This window comes from Protopterus annectens, chromosome 4.part1, assembly GCF_019279795.1.
Source record: "Protopterus annectens isolate FY-2018-M chromosome 4.part1, PAN1.0, whole genome shotgun sequence".
NCBI classification, from domain to species: Eukaryota; Metazoa; Chordata; order Ceratodontiformes; family Protopteridae; genus Protopterus; species Protopterus annectens.
Window position 1 is genome coordinate 192,188,914 of NC_056734.1, and position 26,444 is coordinate 192,215,357.

The 26,444-nt window shown below is 35.6% G+C and overlaps 1 protein-coding gene across 1 annotated transcript in view; it reads left to right on the forward strand.

The window, feature by feature from the left end:
* The window catches only part of LOC122800812 (macrophage colony-stimulating factor 1 receptor-like), an 875,741-nt gene that overhangs the window by 769,016 nt on the left and 80,281 nt on the right, over positions 1 to 26,444 (forward strand). Inside the window, exon 18 of the mRNA XM_044070092.1 lies at positions 18,603 to 18,702. Coding sequence (XP_043926027.1) covers positions 18,603 to 18,702 — 100 coding nt within the window. The remainder of the gene's footprint in view (positions 1 to 18,602; positions 18,703 to 26,444) is intronic.

Below are 26,444 nucleotides of genomic sequence, written 5' to 3' on the forward strand. Positions count from 1 at the left end.
TCTAAGTGGCATACTCCCTGCATGTTAGTGTTACTATGTTTATCTAAGTGGCATGCTCCATGTGCATTAGTGTTACATAATATTTTAATCTAAGCGGTATGCTCCCTGCACATTAGTGTTATATAATATGTTTATCTAAGTGGCATGCTCACTCCAAATTAGTGTTATATAATATGTTTAAGTGACATGCTCCCTGCACATTAGTTTTATATAATATGTTTATCTAAGTGGCATGCTCCCTGCACGTTACTGTTATATAATACGTTTATCTAACTGGCATGCTCCCTGTATGTTAGTATTATATAACGTTTAACTAAGTGGCATACTCCCTGCACATTAGTGTTACATAATATGTGTATCTAAGTGGCATGCTCCCTGCAAGTTAGTATTATATAATATGTTTATCTAAGTGACATGCTCCCTGCGTGTTAGTTTTATGTAATATGTTTAACGATGGACAGGGTCCCTGCACATTAGTGTTAAATTATATGTTTATCTAAAGAGCATGCTCCTTGCATGTTACTGTTATATAATACGTTTATCTAACTGGCATGCTCCTGGTACATTATATAATGTTTAACTAAGTGGCATGCTCCTTGCACATTAGTGTTACATAATATGCTTATCTAAGTGGCATGCTCCCTGTATGTTAGTGTTATATAACGTTTAACTAAGTGGCATGCTCCTTGCACATTAGTGTTACATAATATGTTTATCTAAGTTGCATGATCCCTGCACATTAGTTACATAACATGTTTAACTATGTAGCATGCTCCCTGAGCATTGCCGTTATATAAGTTTATCTAACTGGCATGCTCCCTGTATGTTAATGTTATATAATATTTAACAGTGGCATGCTCCCTGTACATTAGTGGTCCATACTATGTCCATCTATGTGGCATGTTCCCTGTGTGTTAATTTTATATAATATGTTTATCTAAGTGACATGCTCCCTGCATGTTAGTGTTGCATAATATGCACAGGTTTATAAGCAGGACTGATCTGTGCTCACAAACAAAGCTGAGGCAGGCTAATGCTGGAGACATATACATGTACTTAAATAATGCTGTTATAGACATATTCATAAATGGGCAATGAAGCAGCAAGAATTAGTAACAAGGTCACTCTTGAGATAACTGATTTTCAAGGAGCATCCTCTGTAGTCATATATAAGAATATTAATACATCAAAGTGACATCAGGCATGCTAACCAAAGAAATACTCTGGATAAAAATGTGCACAACACTGAGAGCATGCAAATGTGTGACAGTACCAACAGGAAGAAGACATGCAGTTTGTTATGTCTGTCACAGTACTACAGTTAGTCTCTACACTGCTGCCATGCCTATATCTCGCTCTGTTTTATTTGCTCTTTTATCTGCATCACCACAGCACTTCAGTCCTTCAGATGACACTGGGATACTGCACTGGTTTTAACCTTTCAGAACTTCAGCATCCCATCTGTGTAGCATTTTCTCAAATCTGACTTCAAGTATTCCCCCACCGGCAACTATCCATGTGCCCATCACATGCTTCTTCTTTCAGTCCGCTCTTACATTTTTCTTCAAACTGTACTTTTATTCCAGATGTTACCCTCCTTCCGGTGTATATTAGAAAGATAAATGATCACATCATCTTTGGAATTTAATATTTGCAACATCTTTCTGCAGTACCCTTTTTGCACTACACTGCATAGCATGATTCAATGTAGATGTGATTATCCCCAAATATGTTCCTCCTGAGTCCTCATTAAGATTACCATTTATGTTTTTCATAGAACACCTCCCTAAACATGCACAACCTTACACATTTCTGTTGCAGCTATCACCTAGAAATTAAGCTATATTTATATTCTTGCCAGCACCATTGGCATAGATGGGTAAAATCATGACTATAACAGAGGCATCCTGAATTCTACTAGTGGCTTGTGCATCTGAGACACTAGCAGAAAAGAATGGATGAACCAGTCTGGGGATAGGGAGAGGTACATACATAGGGCAAACAGCAGTTATATCTCCCTGGTGGAGGCTATGGAAACAATGTGAAGTGCTTCCTAGGGTGGGAAGACTTGCTAACATCAGCCCTTTTCAGACATGAGAAATAGTTTAGTGTGGTCCATCCACTGCATGTGCTACTCATGGGGTGTTACCAGAGCATACATGAGGCCAGGCAAAAAATTAGGTAAAAACATTCCCAGCAACAGATTGATATCCTTGCCAGACCCAACCATTATCAGAGTAAATCAGCAACAAGGAGAGGCACCCACAATCAATTGATGGTCAACTGCCACAGGGAAAATAATGCAAAACAATAAATAAATATATATATATATATATATATATATATATATATATATATATATATATATATATACACACACACACACACACACACACACACACACATACATATATATATATATATATATATATATATATATATATATATATATATATATATATATATATATATATATATATTCTTGAGCACAGGAAGAATTTTATTATGATGTACTTCATTGTCAACCAAGAAGGTAAGCTGGTCCAAGGACCCTTAAAGCCACCACCAGGGTGCAAAGAACAATAACACAAAAACAACCATATAATAGTAGTAAATTTACATTTTGGATTTACAGTATTACATATTCATAGCATTTACAGCAATTCTTATGCAGAACCATCAGTACATCACCATTTTAACTCCATTACAAACCCAAATAATTATACAATGTAAAGTGAACATGAAGTGGTTCTAAAATGTGTGTGTGTGTGTGTGTGTGTGTGTGTGTGTGTGTGTGTGTGTGTGTGTGTGTGTGTGTGCACTTCTTACTATTGTGTACACTTACAAATCTACATTGGCATTTCCCATGATGATGCAGCAATTGAATCTGTCTTTACTCTCTGCCACTGGAGGCCTACTCAGTATTAACAACCTGTATTTTTAATTCAGTTCATGAAAGCTAGAGTCTTTTTTTAAGAAACTTTTTATTAATTTAAAATATTTATAATATATACACAGAAAGGAAGAAATTCAACATTACATAATGTGATACAATGCTACGAATACATTGAATCATCAAGGTAATCTTAAAATTAACACATTAAGTGTCTTGGTATTTCAATAGCAGCATTTCAAGGCTATCCCAACCACTAAAAGTCTTATTATGATTTATAGATCTTATTCTGATCACTTCTTTTTCAGTTTTACATAGTTTTGCAATTAAATTTAAAATTTTGTAAATGTAGGAACTGAATTTGATTTCCAGTTTTTTTTTTTCATAACTTTTTTAGCTTCTGCAAGGATACTCCAGAGCAATTTTTGTTGTTTGGCTTTTACAGATAAAAGAAGTAGAACATTTATTAGTATTACTGATATAGTTAAAGAACAATTATCAGACCATAACCCCTTAAAAACATATTTATCTCTTCCCAATATACATTTAATTTTTCACAATCCATAAACATGTGTTCAATCAGCTTTTACATCTTTACGTCTCCAATAGACTGCAGAAGTCATTTTACAAAAATGTAGGGATTTTACAGGGAGTGAAAACATTCTATTTTATATATATATATATATATATATATTTCCACATAAAAACTTCTCAGTATAAATTTGAATACATTTGACTAACTAATTTAAGTAACAATGTTTTATTCTTACCATCTATTGAGTCACTCAGTCCACTACTATTTAAAAAGTTCCAGACTTTTGCTCAAATTATTATTATTATTTATAATTAACTTATGTAACTTTGGCAAGCTTCCTTTGTAGGTCGGTTTAATTAAAATGATAGCATTTATATATTCATACAATGAGGAAATAGTGTTCTGTTCCTCTTCACTCATATTATCAACAAATTCATTTAAAGTCTTACTGTTGGATAATATTAACTGGTTAACAGACTCATCTAACTAATAATAGAGTTTTAAAAACATATTTCTTAACTGTTTTAAGAAATAATTTCATATATGCAGAGTCTAAAGAATAAAATGATTTCCCTCTAAGGTAAATTTTATTAACCAGATGAAAGGATTGTTACATATTTCTAATTCATCATATTTGATAAACTTGTAAGCATTTAGTCAAATCTGCTCCTGAATTATTTTCCATTGACTAGTGTAAGCTCTGTCTATCCAGAGTATGTTGTTGTTGTGTCTTGTGGCTTTTCCTGGTTAGGGGTCGCCACAGCGGAACTCCAGTTTGCTAATGATTGACAGTAGATTTTTACGTGCCGAGTTGCCAGCCCTGACACACAACCTTCAACGAAGGTACGCCCATTCACGCATGTCTCCACACAGAAGACGCTCTAGCTGAGAATCAAACAGGACAACATCTTACTGTGAGGCGACAACGCTACTGCAGCACCACCACCGCAGTTAAAATTTGCAGCAATAGAATAGGATTCTACATCTGGGAAGCTAATACCACCATACTCCCATAATCTTATATTTTATTTATTTTATTTATTTTTTTTATTTTACATTTGTTGACTGGGCTAGTCTAGCTGGATATGTGTCCATTTTCAGTAGAGGCCCAGGGAGAAAAGCTCCACAACAGCTCTATACAAGTAATATACATGAGTAAATATAAACATAAGGGGATACTAATCACAAATTGGTTATACATAGTAACAAAAAAACCCTTCAAGTTAGGCTTATTTACATTACATGACAAAAAAGGAGCAGCAATAAGGAAATGACATATAACTTGGTATATACAATAATAAGTACAAGACAAAAATAGACACTTTTGACAACAGAGTTTAAAGCAGAAACTTAGTAAACTAGAAAGGTTAGTTGTGACAAAAAGAGTTTCAGCCAGGATTGGTGCATGGACATAGCCATTGTGAATTAAGGAAGGTTTTTAGTAGCTTTGTGAACAGTGGAGTAGATGAAAGGGATATAAGATTACTTGGAAGCTTATTCCAAAAGATTCCAATGGTGTTAGTAAATAGAGAATCACCTGATTTGTTATTGGATTTTAGGGTTGCAGCTAGTAATTTATTAGCTGAGCGTAGGGTACTTCGATTTTTATATGGGTTGATCAAGTTAGAGAAAATGGGAGTATTTGTAGGATGATGCAAGATTTTGTGGGTGATGGTTAGTTGCTGAAAAAGAACCTGGTTTTGCAGTTCCAACCATCCTAGTTTCCTTAGATTTTGACAATGGTGAGTATGGAATGGGGATACAGTGGCAAATCTGGCAATGTTATTGTAAGAAGTGGCCAGCTTCTTTTGATGGTTTTTGGATAGATTTGTAAAAATTGGGGAGGCATAGAGAAGGGTGGAAATTAGGTGAGTTTGGGCAATAGTAGTCCTGGCTATAGGTGTAAGGAAGGGTTTTAGCTGATAGAGGAAACCCAGTTTTCTATTCACTGATTTGATGGTTGAGTTTATGTGCGAGTCAAAGTTGAGGTTATGGTCAATTGTTACGCCTATATGATTTCTATAAGCAATTCTTGACTTTTTAGGATACCGTACAAATGAACTTAATATTTTTTCTATTTTCTTTAAAAGTTTTTTTGTCAGGTATTAAAGCTATTGAATGCAATATGTGTATAAGATTGGGTAATATAAACATTTTAATAAGTACTAACCTATCCTCTAAAGTAAAAAAAAATCCTTCCATTTTTTTAATAAGTAACACTTCTCCAGTTATTTTTTTCAAAATTAGTATTAGTAATCTTACTCACATCTTGATAGATTTTATTCCTAAATATTTTAGTTTTTTTCCTCCCAACTATATTTATATTTATCTTTAAACTTATTCTCTAGTAATTGATTTAACACTAAAGTTTCAGTTTTATTATTATTAAATTTCAGTAGAGATAGTTCTTGAAACTTTTCAATTTCCTCATGTATTTCTTCAATTGAATAATTTAAATGCAGTTAGTAAAATATCATCTGTAAAAAGTTGCATTTTAGATTAATAACTCTTGTTAATTGAGAACCCATCAGTTATACTATTATCTAAGGTAAACAGTAGAGGGGACAAGGGACACCCTTGCTTTGTGACTTTGTTTAAAGTTAATCCTTGAGAAATGTAAGATCCAGTTTTAAAATATGCTTTGTAGTCTCTATATAGGTTTTTAATAGTCCATTGAATTGTTCTGGAAATGCAAACACTTCTAAAGTTTTAAACAAGTAGTACCAGTCAATAGAATCATAAGGTCTCTAGATATGTAAGCTAATTAGGGTCAATTTCTTGTTCATTCCTTTTGCTAAATGCAATCCTGTTTGATCTTTATTAATTCATGTACCTACTATATCTCTTAATTTTGTAGCAAAAATGGAAGTAAATATTTTAAAATCTACATTTAATAATGAAATAGGTCTGTATGAGGAAACTAACTTATTATCTTTTCTTGGTTAGGTATATGTGAGATTACAAAAAAATTCTATGAGGGAAGAATTATTTTGCCACTCTGAATTATCCTAAACATGTCACTAGATAATTTTAAAATACTTAATGGAAGCAGACTATATAATTGCATACTTAAACCATCTAATTCTGGAGCTTTATCATGTTTCCCTTTTTAAAAGCTTTTTTAAGTTATATTAGGGTAATAGGCTTATTGAACAGAGATATTCATTGATTATTAGGTTTATTAGGAACATTTTTCTTTAAATACTTGTCAGTTTTGCAGTCATCAGGATTATAATTTTTATCTTTATTAACATCTCAGAGGATTTTTTTAAAAATATTAAGTATCTCCTCTGTGTCTGAAGTAAGCTTATTAGTGTGAGGATTTCAGATATCATTAAACTGTTCCTTTTTGCTAAGCATCTTACTTCTATAAGTTAATCTATTTAGATTTTTTGAAGTCATCACATAGCTTTGCAATTTTATATTTTCTAAAGTTATCTCCACTTTATGCATTAAAACTGATATTATGTCATTAATTTTTAATGACTTCAGCATTATCTATTTTCCCTGTTTGTTGTTCAAACTTTGGTTTGCATATTTTATTTTGTATTTCTAACAACTCTTTATGCCACTGTTTCATTTTATTAATTAGGAATTTCCTCGGTGTCTGAAGTAAGCTTATTAGTATGAGGATTTCAGATATTAATAAACTGTGCCTTTTTGCTAACCATCTTACTTCTATAAGTTATTCTATGTAGATTTTTTGTAGTCATCGCATAGCTTTGCAATTTTATATTTTCTAAAGCTATCTCCACTTTATGCATTAAAACTGATATTATGTCATTATTTTTAATGACTTCAGCATTATCTATTTTCTCTGTTTGTTGTTCAGACTGCGGTTTGTGTATTTCATCTTGTATTTCTAACAACTCTTTATCCCACTGTTTCATTTTATTACTGGCCAGTCTTCTTATTCTGTCTTTAATATGCATTTTTAAGGAGCCCCATAGTAGGACTTTACTAAACTGACCAATTCTCAGTTTTCTCCTTACGATAACTCTTAAATTATTTTAATTTCATCATATATACCTTGATTCTATAAATAATCTGAAATTTCCTTATATCCATTAGTATATTAATATTTAGCATATTATTGTCAGATAAAATACAAGGAATAGTTTTAAAATAATTAACTTTATTAAGTAAATATGCAGAAGTGCAAATCCTATCAATTCTAGTTTGCAACCCATGCACATAAGAATAAAAAATGAAAAAACAATTACTTATCTTCTGCTTTTAAAATTAAATCAACTAAATTATTACTATTAATCTGTCTGTTTAGGTCCAGAATTCTAGCTTTCTTCTGTTCACTTGTATCTTCTATATTAGGTATGCCATTAAAATCCCATGCTAAAATTAAACTACCCTTCCAAAGATTTTGTGTTAACTTTAAGTGATCTTTAGCTACTCTTGCACCTATTACAGGGGTCTAATAAAAATTAGCTAATATATAGAGTTTGCCATTAGATTTAATTATTGAAAATGCATATATTCCTTTGGGATCATTAATGGAGTGCATGACCTTAGGCATTACAGTAGATATTCTCCAAAGTATAAGAGATCCTCTTCTCTTTTTGTTAAAATATGCAGATGATAACATTTTGTAACCTACGTTATTTATTGTATATCTTTATTTATCAAGTGAGTATCTTGCAAGAATATAATGTCTCCAGTATTTAATTATCGATATATAATTAATGATTTCCTTTTGTTGCAATTATTTATTCATTTACATTAATAGATAATAGATTAAAACTATCCATATTCTGTATTTAAAAATATTTATTTTAATACACACACACACACACACACACACACACACACACACACATATATATATATATACATACACACACACATATATATATATATATATATATATATATATATATATATATTCATCATGCTAAAAGATATACACAAATTTTATAGAGCTAAAAAAGAGCTCTGAATTAATTTTAAAAGTACAAGTGTCTATATCTCAAAATTGTGTAATACCCTTAATATGATAAAAAAATACTTAAAAATCCTTTTCGTTATTAAACTAATTCATAAAAATATGTGCATTATTTAGGACAAAGAGAATGCCTTGGTATTTCTATAGAGTTAAAAAAATTGTAGTCAATATTGTATTCAAAGTTACAATGTGCTTAATTCAAATCCCATTCTCCGTTCCCAGGTTCAAACATATTGAAAAATCTACTTTACTTTCTATGAAAATGAATACACTGATTCGGCTACATAACACTCAAATTTCAGCTCTGACTTATGGAATGAGTTATTTCAAGTAGTATTAGTAAATCTAATAACATACAATATGCAATAAAATTCAAAGTTCACATGACCAAGCTTCAAATTTCAGCTTTCAATATATTTCAGATATTCTTATATGATTTGCAATGTAAAATATATGAGATCTTGTACATTCACATTTCTGCCATATGCAGGTATATGTAATACACATCTTTATTATAAGCAGTTTAATAGTTAAATATGTTTTTCTGTCTTATTTACCCACTAATATTCTACCTTATTCTAAATAACTTATATTTCTAAAATCTCCCATTAAAGAGCTACTTAATCATCATGCCTCTATTAGAGATTACAGTATGCGTATATATTTTTTTAATTTACTGATACCGCTCTTTTAGAAATCTTACATAGTAGATATTTCAGTCCTTATGCATATGCATATTATTCATAAGATGTTTATTCTTCTTATTAATTCTAGTATTGTAAGCAATCTTAACTATATATAAAAGAATTCCTGCTTGTTTCATTTGAATGTGTTTTAGCCATTGTGAACTGCTGTTCTGATCTAAGCTTCATATCCTGACATTAAAATTTGATTACAACATGTGAAAATGACAACTCACAGCACATGGTAGCTGCTAATTTCCTCTTAAGTTTCTCATTATTTTTAATTTTTTTAAACTGTTATAATCAGTAACAAATATCTAACTTTACTTCATTACATTAATATCTACAGCTAAAGTTAATAACACTATAGCATAAGCTATTAGCATTTTGCAAAATGTAAGCAAATTATATGTCAGCAACAGCTCAATGTATAAATATTTACAATACCTTTAGTTTTACCAATTCTTTACTTCTAACAAAAGAAAAAATGTGTTATTTTGAGTAGATTTCTCACATATATACCTGAAAAAAGAAGAAAGAAAGGCAAGTTCCTTTCTGTTTTCATAAACATCAGTGATAAACTTTGACCTAGATTTTCTTCAGAACAGCTCAAGTTGGGAATAAAGGCAAGCAAGAATCCAGCATTCTGATACGACTTGAACATTCATTTGTTCTCAAGCTTTTTTAGGTGTTACTTGTTTCATAAACAACATTTGTTTTGATGCATAATGCCCAAAGCAAATCTTTTACTTAAAGGGTAAATCTATTTTTCCAGAAAATAAAAGTCCTGCAATTAGAGAACAAAAGTCACTTGTTTTTAAGTTTTTTAATTTTAGAAACATTTTTGTAGGAATTTGGCTCACTCTGTCTCTTGAGGGATACACTGGTCCAATCCATTTCTTCAGCATTATTAAGGATTTTACTTTTGTTGACAAAGGTGGATGACTCATCCAGTGTGTCAAATATTTTAGTTCCTTCAGAAAAAAATAATTTGACCTTTGCAGGAAACACCATAATTTGATATTTGTAGGAAACACCAAAGTGGCTTCAATATTCTTATTTTTTAAGTTTGTTGATCAGAGGTAAACAGGATTTTATTTTACTCATTACTTTACTGGAATAATCATTGTCAAATCTGACTACATGTTCACCATTTTTATAGGTGGACTGTGTGATGGTCCCTCCTCCAGGCCAGTAATCAAGGAGCCGCAATCTTCACCACTGACACCAGTGACAGGTGACCACTAAGAGCAAAAATGGATGCACAAAGTATTTTCAGATGCAGGTCTCTGCACTAAGCACAATTTCCGTTAAGAGCACACATGCAGCATGCTCTAGACCTGGGACTGGACTCTCTCTCTCTTTCTCTCTCCATGCCCAAAACAAGACTCCACACTAACCAGTTTGGAGCCCTGTGTCCCTGTTCTGAGTAGCTGCACACACACTTGGGTACTTGATTTTCACACACACACACACGCACACACACACACACACACACACACACACACACACACACACACACACACACACACACACACACACACACCTGGAAAAAGCTGGCACAGATTTACCAGCTGTGCCCCCCCTGCCCAGACTATAAGGTAATTACAATGCCATCAGTCAACTACTCAAAGGCTGTTAGAAGGTTACCAAATTATACTGAGTAAAATTAATACTACTACAAATAGTTGAGTTTGACCAACGCAGCAAGGCTTTTAGAAGCGACCACAGTGTCACTAAAATAAGCATATGTACTCTTAAGATGTTAAACGTATTCTCTAAAAGACCAGCCACAGTGAAAGGTATAGAAATATTTAATAATAAATAAAATAGAAAACATGAGAATACTGAATATCTAGTTACAATAAACACCAGAGTTTCATTCATAGGAGATATAAAAATAACACAATTGGCTAGATTCACACAGATGCAGAAAAACAATATTTAGCTCATCTCACTATATTTTCCTGATTGACTAAAGAATTGTTTTTACCAGGTTACTTACTACAGTAAGGCAAGATGAATTGTTTTGAGGTGCTTAGTACAGCAAGGCAAGATCAGGTGTGAGGTTGTATGAGATATCTGTGAAAGATCTTTCCTGTCAGGTTCCAAAGTATTGTTGTAAGGGTTCTGAAATATCTCTCACTAATATCTAAAAAATATATATTTCAGGGCTGGTTACAGAATAACATCACCTCTGTTCACCGGACTCTGATACAATACACACCCAGAGCTTTACTAAGATCTGTTGCAGCATCTGAATTTTATAAAACAATTTGAAAAACTCCCACCCTTCCAGAGTAACAATTAGTTCACTCCTAAGGACAATATAGTAGGATTCCTAGTCCTAGTCCTAGTTTTCCCAAACATGTTTGTCTCTGGCTGAAATCAGACCTGTAAGATAAAATCTTTATGGCCTAAACCAACTAATTTAATTTTCAACCTATTTTTCAAAATAACTGGACTGAGATTAACCTCTTCCCTTTGAGAATTCTCTGTCAAAATATATACATTTAATCAGTTATAATAATACTGTCTGACATACATGTATATTTCTTTTTTGTGCAGCAGGACCTAGTGTTGATGCATTTTTAATACAAACAACTTTACAAATACATTTTAACACAAGCATCTGTACAAATCAGTGTGATAGTCAAATGACATAAAATTATTTACAAAACTCCAGCTAGCTATGCTGGCATATGTTACACATGTACTGCCCTACTCTCCCTGGCACAGATGGCACTATTTCATATCATCACATCCTGGACCATGTTGCTTTTAATATCTGATCTATTTCTAAGCTAGACATAAACTTAATTATAACTGAACATGGTGATAAGTTTTCCTTCTTCAAATGTGTTCTCAAGGATCTATGTTCCCTTTCAATTCCAAAAGATAAAGTTTCAGGTAGATTTAATGTTATATACCAGGTTGTTAAGAAATGTATTATATTGTTTCCCTCATATTTTTCAGATATACCATACATTCTAATGTTATTTTATCTCAGTCTTTTTGCTAAATCATCATTTTTATCTCTGAGCCATTTATTTGGTTTTAAAATAAATTCATTCTGAAACTTACCTTCAGTTATTTGTCTTTCATGATCATTTAAAGCTTCTTCCGTTTTGCTGATTTGTGCACTTTGTTGTTTCATAAGTATTTCTAAATGTTCCATCTTCTATCTAATGTCTTCTTTGAAACTTTCTATTTTAGTATCCAGATTGTCAATTTTAAGTAATACATTATGCATACTAGATATTAATAACTGGATGTCTTTTTTAACACAAGAATCCTGAGTACCATTTCTTGAGTCGCTCATGCTGAAGTCTCTTCTCACTTAACCAAGCAGTTAAAATTCTGATAGGAAAGTTACAACTTTTGATAAAATTGAGGCTATAAATCTTTTCTCTTACTATTAATGAATAAAATTAGCCAACAAGTAGCTCCAAATTTTTAATTTTTGATTACATTTTCTGTCCAGAATAGTTTTCAGTCACAGTTTTCACCAGTTGCTGCTCTCAGTTAATCATCTTGGCCGCACTCCTCAAAAGCTATTAACATTAATAGCCTGTTTTTTATTGTAATTCATGAACTCTGCCTTCTAATTTTATTTTTCTGTCATTGGCTGTACCACTTCTTACACTTTAATGTCTTTTTAATTCAGAGTTAAGCATTTAATTGTGTATTATTTCTTCATTAGTACTACACTATATCAAAACAATATATAATTATTACTAACAGAATTACTATTCATGTATGATAACTTAAAGTAACCACTGTTCTGCACAACTTTGCCCAGGTCATGGCTGAAAAGGGTCCGAGGACCACCTTACCCACCCAGTTACCAAATGTATAAATAAAAATAATCAAACTGCCTTCTGTTTGCCAGATGGATTTTAGAAATATTTTACAATTTCTAGCTACAGCTCTTCCTCATGTCTGCATTGCAAATTACTCACCATCCTTTTAAAGAAAAAAAAAACATCTTTGTGCTCTCCTTGAACTGTGATGCTTCTGTCTTTTACATGTGTTTTTTTAATACTTTTTTACCATAGTAACCACCTAGAGTTTGCTAAGCATTTATATAATATCCTGTACATATCTGCTTTGTGTCTACAAGACTACATGTTAAGTTTTAAGCTTTTATCTATTATACAGAAGAATAGTAACTTATTTTTGGGTCTATATTAGATGCACGGAAAGGCTTTAGCACGAACGCTCACATGAGTGAAAATGCCGGGAATCGAAACCATGATTGTGGGGGCGTGTTACAGTTAGGAGTGGGATATTTGCCATTTCCTCACTGTAGTGCAACCTCGGAGTTAGAATATATATTTAGTGGGGGTGTGGGGGGCACAGCCCCCCACAATAGCAACTTTGATTACAGGCATTTTTGCTCATGTGAGCGTTTGCGGTAAAGTCTTTTCGATTTTATAATATAGACCCCTTATTTTTTTACATATGGTGGTACTTCCTGTGTGTGACAGGATCAAATCAGCCTATATCTTAGGTCTCACACTTTTTTGTCTATACTCTTAGCCTTTACCGTCTGACTATGGGAAAAAAGTACACAAAGCTCCACTCATCATTTGTTGTTATCACAGCCTTTTCTTCCTTGGATTTTTGTGCCTAATATTCACTTTCTTCTTACATTTTTACATTAAATTTAGCCTGGCATGCCATAGACCATTTTTCTCATCATATCCATCCTCTTATTCTTTTTACACTTTTGTTCTGTATGAGTTGTGTGTCTTAGGTTTCTGCAGTCATCAAAATGTATACTTTCCTTCTAGTCCCCCTACAATGTTTCTTCTAGAACTTAAAAAATTATCTTCTCCATATCTTTACCCCTGCAGTACCCCATTTTTCATCTGTCTCTCTTTCTCTCTCACTCTCTATCTAGCTGTCCATTTGCTTGCATTTGTTAATCCAGAAGCTTCATTAGAGCATAGCTTAGTTATACTGGAGGTCTAGAGCAGAAATACAGAAACTTTATGTATTCATTTAATTTTATACACACATACACACACACACACACACACACACACACACACACACACACACACACACACACACACACACACACACACACACGCACAGACACACACACACACACACACACACACACACACACACACACACACATATATATATATATATATATATATATATATATATATATATATATATATATATATATATGGGTCTACTACACATGGTCGACAGGCCATATGATCGACATCCATTTGGTCGACATTTCATTTGGTCGACAAGCATGTTATGTGGGGGGCTTTGCCCCCCACACCTCTCAATGTGGGGGAGGCTGTGCCCCCACACCCCTAACTATATATATCAACCCCAGGGTCTCACAACATTGGGGAGGAGGGCAAATCTGCTTGTCAACCAAATGAACTGTCGACCAAATGAGTGTCGATCATATGGCCTGTCGACCATCTCAGGTAGACCCATATATATATATATATATATATATATATATATATATATATATATATATATATATATATATTTAGGTGTAATCAAAATGGTTTGAAACACATAAGGCTGACTGGTATGTATTGATGTGTAAAAGACTGACTGTAAAATTGGGTAAATGGGTGAGAAATGTCAAAGTAAATGTGGGTAGAGTGAGTGCAGTTCTGCAGGAATGCTAGTGAGGTAAGTTGTATATATGTAAAGTGAAGTCAAGTGTAGGTATGAACCGCAAGTGTGTTTGCAGACTGCATGATTGTATTTTGTGATCTGCTTGTGCCTTTTGCATTTGTGGTATTCCACCTAGTTTTGTATGAGTAGAGGTAGGATGCAGTGTTGGACATTTTAGTTTGTCAAACAGCATAACATGTTATTGTTGCAGCCATCTGTTCATGCAAGAGCAATATGGAAAGGTTTCCCTGCTGCTGTTTATTGTGTTACAGCCAGTAGATTTATGGACTTATGCAAGATTGCTATACAGCTGAGTCAGTGTATATAAGTATGAAGGATATGGATGTTTGTACATCACATGGAGGGTACAGGGGGGCTGTTTGTGTGTTTTTTGGGGGAATGTTTTCTTTGTGCAGTAATGTGGGTTTTATAGTGTTTTTTGCATATTTGTGTTTGGTGTTAGTGGTTGTTGTATTCTTTAATTACATAACTTTAATTGCTGTTACACACACACACACACACGTGCACACACACACACACACACACACACACACACACACACACACACACACACACACACACACACACACACACACACACACACAGACACACCTACATGAGGGACATTCAGATGGCTGATTGCCATTTTCCTCCAACTCTTCAGCCTAATTCATTGATACCAAAGTATCAACAGCCTCTTACCACATATATATATATATATATATATATATATATATATATACATATATACATATATATATATATATATATATATATATATATATATATATATATACATATATATACATATATATATATATATATATATATATATATATATGGGTCTAGGACAGTGTTCCGAAAGACTGTTTCACTGAAAGTGAAACGGGCTGTCATAGTTTCATGAAAGCACTGTTTAATGAAGAAGTCCTTTTGCGAAACTTTCGTAAAAGTACAGGGAATCGGGCGGAAGTGGTAGTGGGTGAGATCGGACTACAGTGGGGATAAGGGAATATTCCCTTTTCCCCAATGTAGTGCGATCTCGGATTGAGAATATAAAAGTAGGGGGGTGTAGGGGTTGCAGGGGGGCAAACATGGTGTGTGAGTTTTCTTTTGTTTTTGTGTATGTGTGTTTTACCTTCCGTTTACCAAAACTGCTTTTTTGGTGAAAGCAGTTTTGGTAAACAGTGTTCGGTAGGGTTGGATTCGGACAGTTGGTCTTTCGATCAACTGTCCTAGATCCATATATATCTATATATATAAATATATATATATATATATATATATATATATATATATATATATATATATATATATATATATATATATATAGATATAGATATACATATAATATATATATATATATATATATATATATATATATATGCATATATAAATATATGATTAGCCATTATAGGGTGAGTGCAGCCTTCTAAGGAGTAGTTTGTTGAGATGACAGCAATACAGAACATGTAATAACTTATTACATTGTTCAGGCATAGGGGCAGCATGTGCAGTATTTATCCTATTAACTGCTGGTCATTTCTTCAATTTTTATTCCATTTTAACCTGTTCTGGTCAATGCTTAACAAGAATATCTCTGTAAAACAGTGTGAAATTTTATTCTTAAGTTTTCTGGCACACCATAATAGATGAAGCTATTATTTGCAGTGTCAAGAAAACAGCTGCAGCTAGAGATTTTGCACAAAATATCTCACTTTTAGTATATGCTATTAAGCAGTGCTGCCGCTGGGAACCACATAAATATGTCACATGTAGTGTCGCCATTCAATATAAACCCCACAACTGCAGCGTATCTCATTAATGTGATGCTACTCAAGACACCATATGTCATCTGTACCATTTGGAATGCAATGCACCTGCAGCATACCTCATTACTGTGATACTACTCAAGATACCGTACGTCACTTGCACCATTCAGAATGCAGTGCAACTGCAGCATACCTCATTACTATGATGCTACTCGAGATACCATACATCACCTGCACCATTTGGAATGCAAACCAACTGCAGCATACCTCATTACTGTGATGATGCTCAAGATAACGTACGTCACCTGCACTATTTGGAATCTAGTGCAACTGCAGTATACTTTATTACTATGATGCTACTCAAGATACCATATCTCACCTTCACCATTCAGAATGCAGTGCTGCTGCAGCATACATCATTCTTGTGTTACTACTCAGGATACCATATGTCAGTCTTATTTTTCAGGATGTATGCTTTCACGATGTCTACGATGTCAGCTTTCTTAATTAATGTTGTATTATTCAGGATTTGACATTACACAATAGTTGCCATCATTTCTGCAGTACCTCAGGATTTCATGTGCAGTGCCACCCCATTCATGCATTTTTTATAAACCTGTACACTTGTCTTGATGACTCTACAGCAACTGCATATCTGTATGTTTATCTCTATTACTGTATAGTTTCTTGTATATTCTGAATAATTGTATAATTATTTACACTTTACCAAATGCAATATATCCCTGTGATTATCAAACTTTAATGCTTTCCTGGGCTGTGATGAAAACTCCTCATTTGTGATCATTTCTCTGGCCAAGTTAAATATAAATGCAATAAAATAGACAAAATAATTCAGACAGCAATATGGCATTGCTAGCATTCAATGTGCCAGTGTTGCAGGCAACTGGATTTTATAACACCAATTAGCATACATAATTTCTGTGGTAGTAACTTGGCTACAGCACATCAATGCAACCACATATCATTAGCATTGTGATACCACTCAGGACAAAGTATGTAAGTATGGCATTGCAGCATATTGCTAAATATAATAATACTGATGATGGAATGCATCATTGTGGCTTACTGCAGCCAGAATGAGATACAATGCATCACTGTGGCATACAGAAGTACTGTGGCACAACTTTGGTTTCCATGTTCCAAAGAGGCACACTACAGTATTCTGATATAATCAGCAAACAATGTGTTACAGTAGCATATATCAGAATTGTGGCACAATTCATGATGTCATCTGGTACTGTGGTATACTGCCCCATTTTGGTACTACTCAGTAGTCTGCCAATGTAGCATTTTGTGGTTGCATTCCATTAGTAGTCAAGATGCAATATGACTGTAGCATACCTCAGAATTATAGTACTCGTCTGGATACAGTGTAGCACTGCAGCATATTGTAGTTTTGTGCTGCTACTCAGGATGCAATACATCACTGTAGCATGCATACGTAGTATTATTACTTAGGTTGCAGTGTGTCATTGAAACATATGCATTATCATGCTACTAGTCATGATGGGATGCAGAGCTATGGAGGACTACAGCATTTAGGACTATTCATGATGCAGTCCATCATTGTAATATATTATGCTATTGTGTCATTACCCAGGATGTAATGTGTCACTGCAGCATATTGCAGTAATGTGGAATTACAAAGTGTGTAATGTGTTAATGTATCATACTGCAGTATTGTGTTACTACTCAGGATAAGATGTGTCAGTTCATCATACTGCAATATTGTGGTAATGTATGGGGTGCTATACATCATTGTAGTACATTGCAGTACTGTAATACTGCTGTACTCTCATGTTACTTAGGATACAAAGTATCTCTATGGCATATTGCTCCAGTTAACATGTAGTGTGGCACTGTGGCATGTCACAGCATTAATGTAATTGCAAGTATACAGATACACATTTATGTTGCACGTGTTTCTCAGTAATGAATGATCACACACTGAAAGTGGTGCAGCAGATAAGTCAATTCATTGTGCTGCTTCTGATAACTGTAACATTAATTAAAGCAGTGATTGGTTTGGCAGTCACAATGTAACTAAACAAAATGTACCATTTTTCTTTTCTTTTAGGTAAAGGTCCTTATCCAAGCATGGCAGTTGACAGCAAATTTTACAAGCTGATAAAGGATGGATATCAGATGAGCAGACCAGACTTTGCTCCTCCTCAAATGTAAGTACTCATTTTACAATAAAAATATCAAGTTACTACAGTTAGCATATTCATGTACAGGTAGCTAAAACTACATCCAAAGAATGAGTAATGCTGTAAGAAATTCTAAAATAATATCCTACCAGTTAATTAAATGTTTAAGACATGTTACTAATGCCTATATTGATGAAATGGTTTAATTTCAAACCGTGCTGCACTTATCATGTTCCTTAGAACTGCAGCGATCACACTGGTAAAGGATATAGTAATCACAGCAAAGGTACACCAGATGAAACATGCCCCGGGATTCATGAAGCTTGCACCAGATGTAGGCGTAGCATTGGCATTCCAACACCAAATATGGCCACCGAGCGATCCAGGTACGAGCTGTTCCCAGGTGCACTACCTGTGTACGCTACGCCCGCACAGCTCCCAGGCCCTGTATGCTAATTACCCCATGTGCAGCAGTGTAGCATGCAAATGAAGGCATGCGATCCAGGAAGTGGTGCAGGCATAGTGTAAGCATGCAGAAATGTAAACCATAAAAAACAGTTTACATTTTTGCAAACATAAAATTGGAGCCATGACAGCCAACCAAACACATGTATTATATTGTTAATATATGCCAATGGCTAAATATATAGCCACTGGCATAAAAAATATTTATATTCGCACTATCGTGATGTGGAAGCACAGGGATCACAAGGAAAATAGAAAATTATAGAATAAAACTGCAATGTAACACATATCATGATTTCTCCATAATAGTCAATGGCAGACATGCTACACCACACCATGGCGCAAGGGTTGCTAAGGGGCTGTGACAGTGTTATGTATGGTAGCTAGGAATTAGTATGCAATATAATGCAAATGAGAGGAGTAATAGTGAATCACAGATTCCCCGCTGGTGTAAGGATGCACTTCACAGCGTACCATAATAACACCGAGGTGTGCCCTTGAGATAAAGATGACATCAAGAGAGGGGTGTGTCACCTTTGCTGTAAGCACATTGGAGCATTGCTAAACTGGTTTGCCCATAGCTAAGCAAAGCTGCAGGATAGGGGTGTGTTGAACTGGCTATAACTTTGCTTAGCTGACAGTACACAAGGTAACCGAGTATGCATGTGAACGGAGATGAAAACGCACTTAAACCCGGTAAATGGGTTTGCGTGGTGCACAATGGAGCTGAAACAGGAAGGATATAGGAAAGAAATAAGGAAATGCTGCAGCAGGGAAATTGGAGTACAAATGATTAATTAACAGCTAGGAACCTACAGTGGGCCATTGACAACAGCTAACAAGGCTGCAAGCAGCTACCTGCAGAACAGGAAAGGGGAGGGGCTGTACTGCAAAGAAAACAGTAATGCGTCGCAGCAGAACAAAAGAGATTTGCAGTATGTCAGCTAAAAGACACATTTTGCAATACATGACTGGGTAGGGAAAGTACAAAACAAGAAAGACAGTAGGTGGATGCATGCCCGATAATGGGAGGGGATCCAGGTTTAAAAGTGAATGAAAGGGCAATAGATTAATCAAGGCAGGCAAGCATAACTTCACAGTAAAGGCCTCACACTTGCAGTACTTACTGTAAAACCCATAATTATTATACCCTTCAGCTGGAATTGCTCATACACACCCAATGACATCAGTAGCATCCATAGCACAATAGTATAAAGTGTGAAAGCACCTCACACACACTTGTGTATTCCCATACACTCTGCACCATTGGTGTATACAGACGGGGAACATTTAGTATGTACATGTTAGGGGCTGCCATAGCTTTGATCCACCAGCATGTGTTGGAGACTGAAGCTGGTGTGGAGGATGATGCACACAACCACCTCAGGCACCAGAGGAGGAGAAGAGTGTTCAGACCCAGGGTAACCTACCAGGGGCTACATGATCTGGAGATAGTAGAGCATTACAGTGTGGACATGGACACCCTACAGCAACTTGTGGAGCTGTGCTGGCCATGCCTCAGAGCCAGAACAAACAGAAGTGAACCCATCCCAGTGGATACAAAGGTATGTGTAAGCCTGAGAATACTAGCTATAGGTACCTTTTAAAGGCCAACTGGGGATATCATGGGGATCTCGCAGGCATCAGCATCCAGGGTACTTCACCAGTTCTTGGATGCCATACCACATGCCAATGATCACATATACTTCCCTCGAACGCAGGAGGAGTTGGCCAGCAATATGCATTTCTTCCACTGTGTGGCAGAATACCCAGAGGTACTGGGTGCAACAGACTGCACGCACATACACATCAAGTCACCACCCGGTGAGCAGGGTAGGCACTACATAAACCGCAAGGGATACCGCTCCATCAACTGCCAGGTCATGTGCAATTCCCAGGGCATTATCATGGATGTGTGTGCTGGCAGCCTTGGAAGCTATCACGACTCCCACATCTGGCATGCCTCACAGCTGTATCAGGTATTTGCCAGGGGGGACATCCCATATGGCCACCTGGTGGGGGATGCTGGCCATGCACTGGAACCGTAGATGATGACTCCCATCAGAAATGCACACACACCTATGCAGGAACGCCATAATGAGGCACACACACAAACCAGAATCATCACATAGCATGTGTTTGGGATGCTTAAATCACAGTTCCATTGCTTGGACATATCTGGTGGAGCCTTGCAATACTCTCCAGGCATTTGTGCCCACATCTTCATAGTATGTGCCATGCTACACAGTATGATCCTGTGGAAACAGCTGCAGCAGGGACAGAATGGTGAAGGCCCTCACAGCCCACCACCATTGCCAAGGGCCCCACAGGCACAGAGGTACTCAGACCATGAACACACTGAGCCAGCCCCAGTAGGCAGACAGAGGCATGCCCAGTATGCTCATGCCTTGTCAAGGAGGGAACATATAGTGCACACACTGACAGTGTAGGCACCTAGGGACTGACACCTTTCTCCACCTACACACACAGTAAAAATGGATGGCACACACACAAGACTACCTGTAAATTGTCATGTATAGGTAGTCTACTGTGTGCATCCAACATAGCCAGCCCTCAACTATTGCACACACAACTGCTAATGACACAAGGTAAGTCAACACCTGAACAGTAAATTAAGCTATCAGCATGTGCTGATACTGTATGTATGGGTTCATAGGTTCATAGGTAGGTACTTGGCTAACTGCCTGAGGGCATTCATAAGCCTAGCGAAAATGTGTCAGCTTTTGCCATCCCATTGATTCATTAACTGTCCCTCTGTGGAGCAGAGTCAATGGCGGGATCCCTGGGGTGTATCTACTGTTCCCCATCCACTCTTCAAGGTTTCTCTTGAAGAGTGTTAGTGAGGGCTCTATATAATGTAATTAGGGATGTTGTTCCAAAGTATGGGGAGTTTCTTTGACAGGAATCTGTTCCTCCAGCATCTTCCAGTTATTGTTGTGGCAAGGTTCAGCTCACTACAGTGTGTGGCTCACTGTGACATGGATTCCCATAGGTGGAGCATATCCATTAAGCCTGAGTTCGACATGGCTTTGTTGGCCAGCAGAGATCATCTCTGAGTAAATGAGATGCCACTGAGTAAAGCAGGGGTTTGTTCAGTCTGGCTGCATAGGACATATGTTTGAGGCCAGTAATCCTCTTGGCGAGGTACATTCATGGACCTTCCAGCTGTTGGAAGTGTCTTCTGAGGTACATCCCAAATGGGTTTTTATACTCTATGATGGGACTGATAAGTGATGAGTAAAAGGGCACTATACCTCAGTATGTCTAGATGGGAACCCTTTAGTAATCAGATGGCCTACATAGAAGGATGTCCTAACTACTTTGAATATATGATTGTCACGGGAGAGATCACTATCTACCTTAGTCCCCAGATACTCTATTACCTCATCTGTATTAAAGTGGCTGCCACTTTTGTGTTAATATGTGAGAGCTTAATATTCCACAATGGAATGATCATGCAGTTTGTGGCACTTAGCTGGAGGCCATGACTTTGACACCATGTGTCAGTCTCTGTGAGGCCCCTTGAAGGATGTGTGTGTCAGCTGGACTGTCAGTTATGGCTCCCAGTTCGCAGTCATTGCCAAACATGGTCTGTCGTAGTCCACCTGTGTTTGCCTGTACCTCTGAGAAGTATATGCCAAACAATAGGGGTCCCAGGACTGAGTCCTGTGGGACACCAGTCGTGACTGGTTAAGAGTTGGACCTGGAGACCGCTAGTCGTACCATGCGGGTTCTGTGTGTAAGCCCATTGGCAACCCATCCTGTGATGTATGGGTGTATGTACAGGCTGGTGAGTTTATCAATAATACCTGAGTGGGGAATGGTGGCAAAAGCCTTGGTGAGGTCCAGGTAGTATGTGTGAATCACCTCTCCCCTCATCTAACATCTTGGTGACTGTCTGTAAGACGTCAAACAGGTTCAGTAGGCATGAACTGCACTCAACCAAGCTGACCTGGGTTGGCTCACATGTTTGGAGGTTACCAAAGTCTTTGTTAATGAGTGCCATGAGAATGCACTCCATTGCATTGCAGATCAGGCTAGCCAGGCTTATGGGGTGGCAGTTACCATGGTCAGTTGTGTTTCCACCTTGGTGGAGTGGAATAACCATTGCCATTCGCCATTGTATGGACATGTAGCCTTTGGAGAGCCTGAGGTTGAAAAGCTTAATTAGGTGGGGGGTCAGGTTGTCCTGTAGTGTTTGCAAAATGCAGTCTGGGACACCATCTGCCTCCATTTATGCTGTGTTTTGCTGTCTGAGAGGGCCATTTCCACCTGTGTGTCTCTGATGTCTGGGATACTGTACTTTTCGGGTATTGTTGTGGGCTCTTTAGGGGGGTGAAGTTTGCAATTAATGTATCTGAGAGGATGTTGGCAATATCAGTAAGGTCAGTATATTTTGTGCTATATTTCACCTGTACAGTGCAAATCTGTGTGTTACCACTTAGATCCTTGACATAGCCAAAGAAGGCTTTGTGGTTATCTTTCGAATCCTTGCCTATTTTTCTGTTGATGTTAGCCTTGAATGATTTCATGAGGGACCCAAATCTCTTACTAATACTGGTCACAGATGTCTGCCCTTCTTGGGATTTGCTGTTTTTCTGGAACACTGTCCTACTTCTGTTGTATAGCCTGTTTATTGCAGGGGTCCACCAGACTGGTGTCCTTGTCTAGGAGGAGTGAGTCTTGGTTTACCAGTGATGGCATGATCCATACATCCTTGTAGGTGCTTATAGAGTGCATTTGTAAATCTGTCTGTATCTTGAGCAGTAATCTTCCAGGCAAAGGAGTAAATGAACCACAAGCAAGTATTTATTAAGCGCTTTTCGTCATTCACGATGGAATAACTTCTTCAGATAAAACACAGTAACAAGTCAATGTTATTTATACAAAGTATCTTCCTCAATCAATCAATCAACCTAATTGGTAAATTAGTAAATTAATTGAATTAGTTGATTATATAGAATAACACTACTAAGGTAGTATATGCTTTTCGTATAATCCTACAGCTCAACTACGGCAGTGAAACTAAATCATATAAAATATATCCACATAAAATGCTTACTGTGTAGACATATAAATGTAGATAAAAACATTTAAAATACATTTGTTTGCTTACGTTAAAAAATTTTTTTTTCATTTCATTATAAAATATTACATAAAAAAATTTTACATGAAAAAATAATAACATAAAGACCTAAAAAACTCTATTTAGAAACAGGTGACACCAAAAAGTAATGTACATAAACCCAAGTCAAAAAAGGTCAGATTTTCTTTATCTATCTATTCAGGCTCCTAAGTTTTAGGAGGCATGTAATATTACAATGCTCATTGAGCCCTGGTTCAAAAAGGCATTGGTCCTAATTTGCCACGAAGGTTCACAATCTTCTAGTAGTAAATTAAAGGGTCCTCTTCTATTATCTAATTGTACTTGGTCTAACCCTATAAATTTGAACTGATGGTTTGGGAAGAATACGATATGTTTTGCCAAAGCGTTTTCAGTTTTCGATTTAGAAATTGCATTAACATGTTCATAAATTCTATCTCGAAGACGTCTTTCCGTCTTCCTGATATAAAAACATGTACAGTTTGAACATAGTGCAGCGTACACCACATATTTAGAGTTACAATTCAGTCTATGTTTAAGTTTATATATTTTATTATTAATTGAATGCTTACTGCCTGTTTTTATATGCTTGCAAATATTGCAACTTCCACAACCAAAAGTTCCTTTTTCTTTACCTTTGTCACTTGTTGGTCTAATTTCTAATAATGATTTAAGATTTTTCCCTTTTCTTAAAGTTATTTTAGGTATATCACAAAATATAGTTGCACACTTTTTATCTTGCAATATTATAGGCCAATTTTTATACAAGATCTTTCTTATAATATGGCTTTCGAGATTGAATGTCATAATATACCTACTGCAAGAGTTGTTTCTAAGTGTTTGTTGACTCTGGGTACTTATACTGTCACTGTTAAAGTTACGCCCGTCGGTATCAAGTGACATAGTGTCTATACTAGTATCTGAATAACTGTTGAGTTCGGTTGATACCGGCTCTTTAAAACCGAGTATACACGTTCTCTCTCTCAAGATAGGCAAGATGACCCCATTTTCTCTCTTCCTATTGACTTCATCAAATATATTGTTTAGAAACCTCTTGGGGTATCCTCTATGCATAAACATATCTTCTAATAATTTGCATTCACTGATGAAGTCACTATCTCGAGTGACCATATGGGCTGCTCTAATTGCCTGGCCTTTTACTATAGCCTTTTTCTGTGATTGTGGGAGTAAACTCGTGTAATGCAGATATGAATTACAAAATGTACTCTTCCTATGTATTTTAACAAAAAATTGTTTACTTTCCAAGTCTTTAGCTAAAGTAATATCTAAATAATTAATACTAAAGTCCTGAAAGTCAAAAGTGAATTTAAGGAAGTTAGTAGTATTATTCAAATAGTCAATCAGTTTGATTGCTGTGTCTTTGTTACCATGAAACAAAATAAATATATCATCCAAAAAACGTGTGTAGTATTTTATATTGGATGTATATTCTTCTTTGTTCAATAAAAAGTGTCCCTCCCAGTAAGCCATGACAATATTCGCAAAGCTAGCCCCTAATGGAGAACTCATCGCTACTCTGCATTTTTGCAAGTATAATTCATTGTTAAACAAGAAATAATTATTAGTTAAAATTATGTCCAATAATGATGTAACTAAATATACCTCATTACTGGGGGCTCCTTTTTTGACTAGAAAGATATTGACCCATTCAAGACCTTCATCATGTGGGATTGAGGTATATAAATCCACCACGTCGATTGTAAGGAAGTTATAATCATCAGTATATTCAAGTTCATTGATTTTACTAAGAAAGGCCCATGAGTCCTTACAAACTTGTAATCCTGTTGTCAAATATTTTTTTAAAATGTTATCCACAGGTTTTGCACTTGCATACGTGATGGAGTTCCGCCCATCAATGAGTGGTCTGAATGGTGGATCTAATAAATTTTTGTGTACTTTTGGTGTTGCAAATAAAACAGGTATTTTGGGCCACTCTATTTTTATATAGTTGTACATATCAATATCAATATAGCCTTCAATGAAAAGGTCACTGAAATAACTTTTAATACGGCTGTATGCTATGTTGACTTCGTTAACAGAGACTTTTAAATATGTTTCATTATCTAACAAGGCAAAAACCCTGTCAATATAGTCATATTGATCAAAAAAAGTAAGCCCCCCACCTTTATCAGGTTTTACAGCTCTCACATTCAATGAT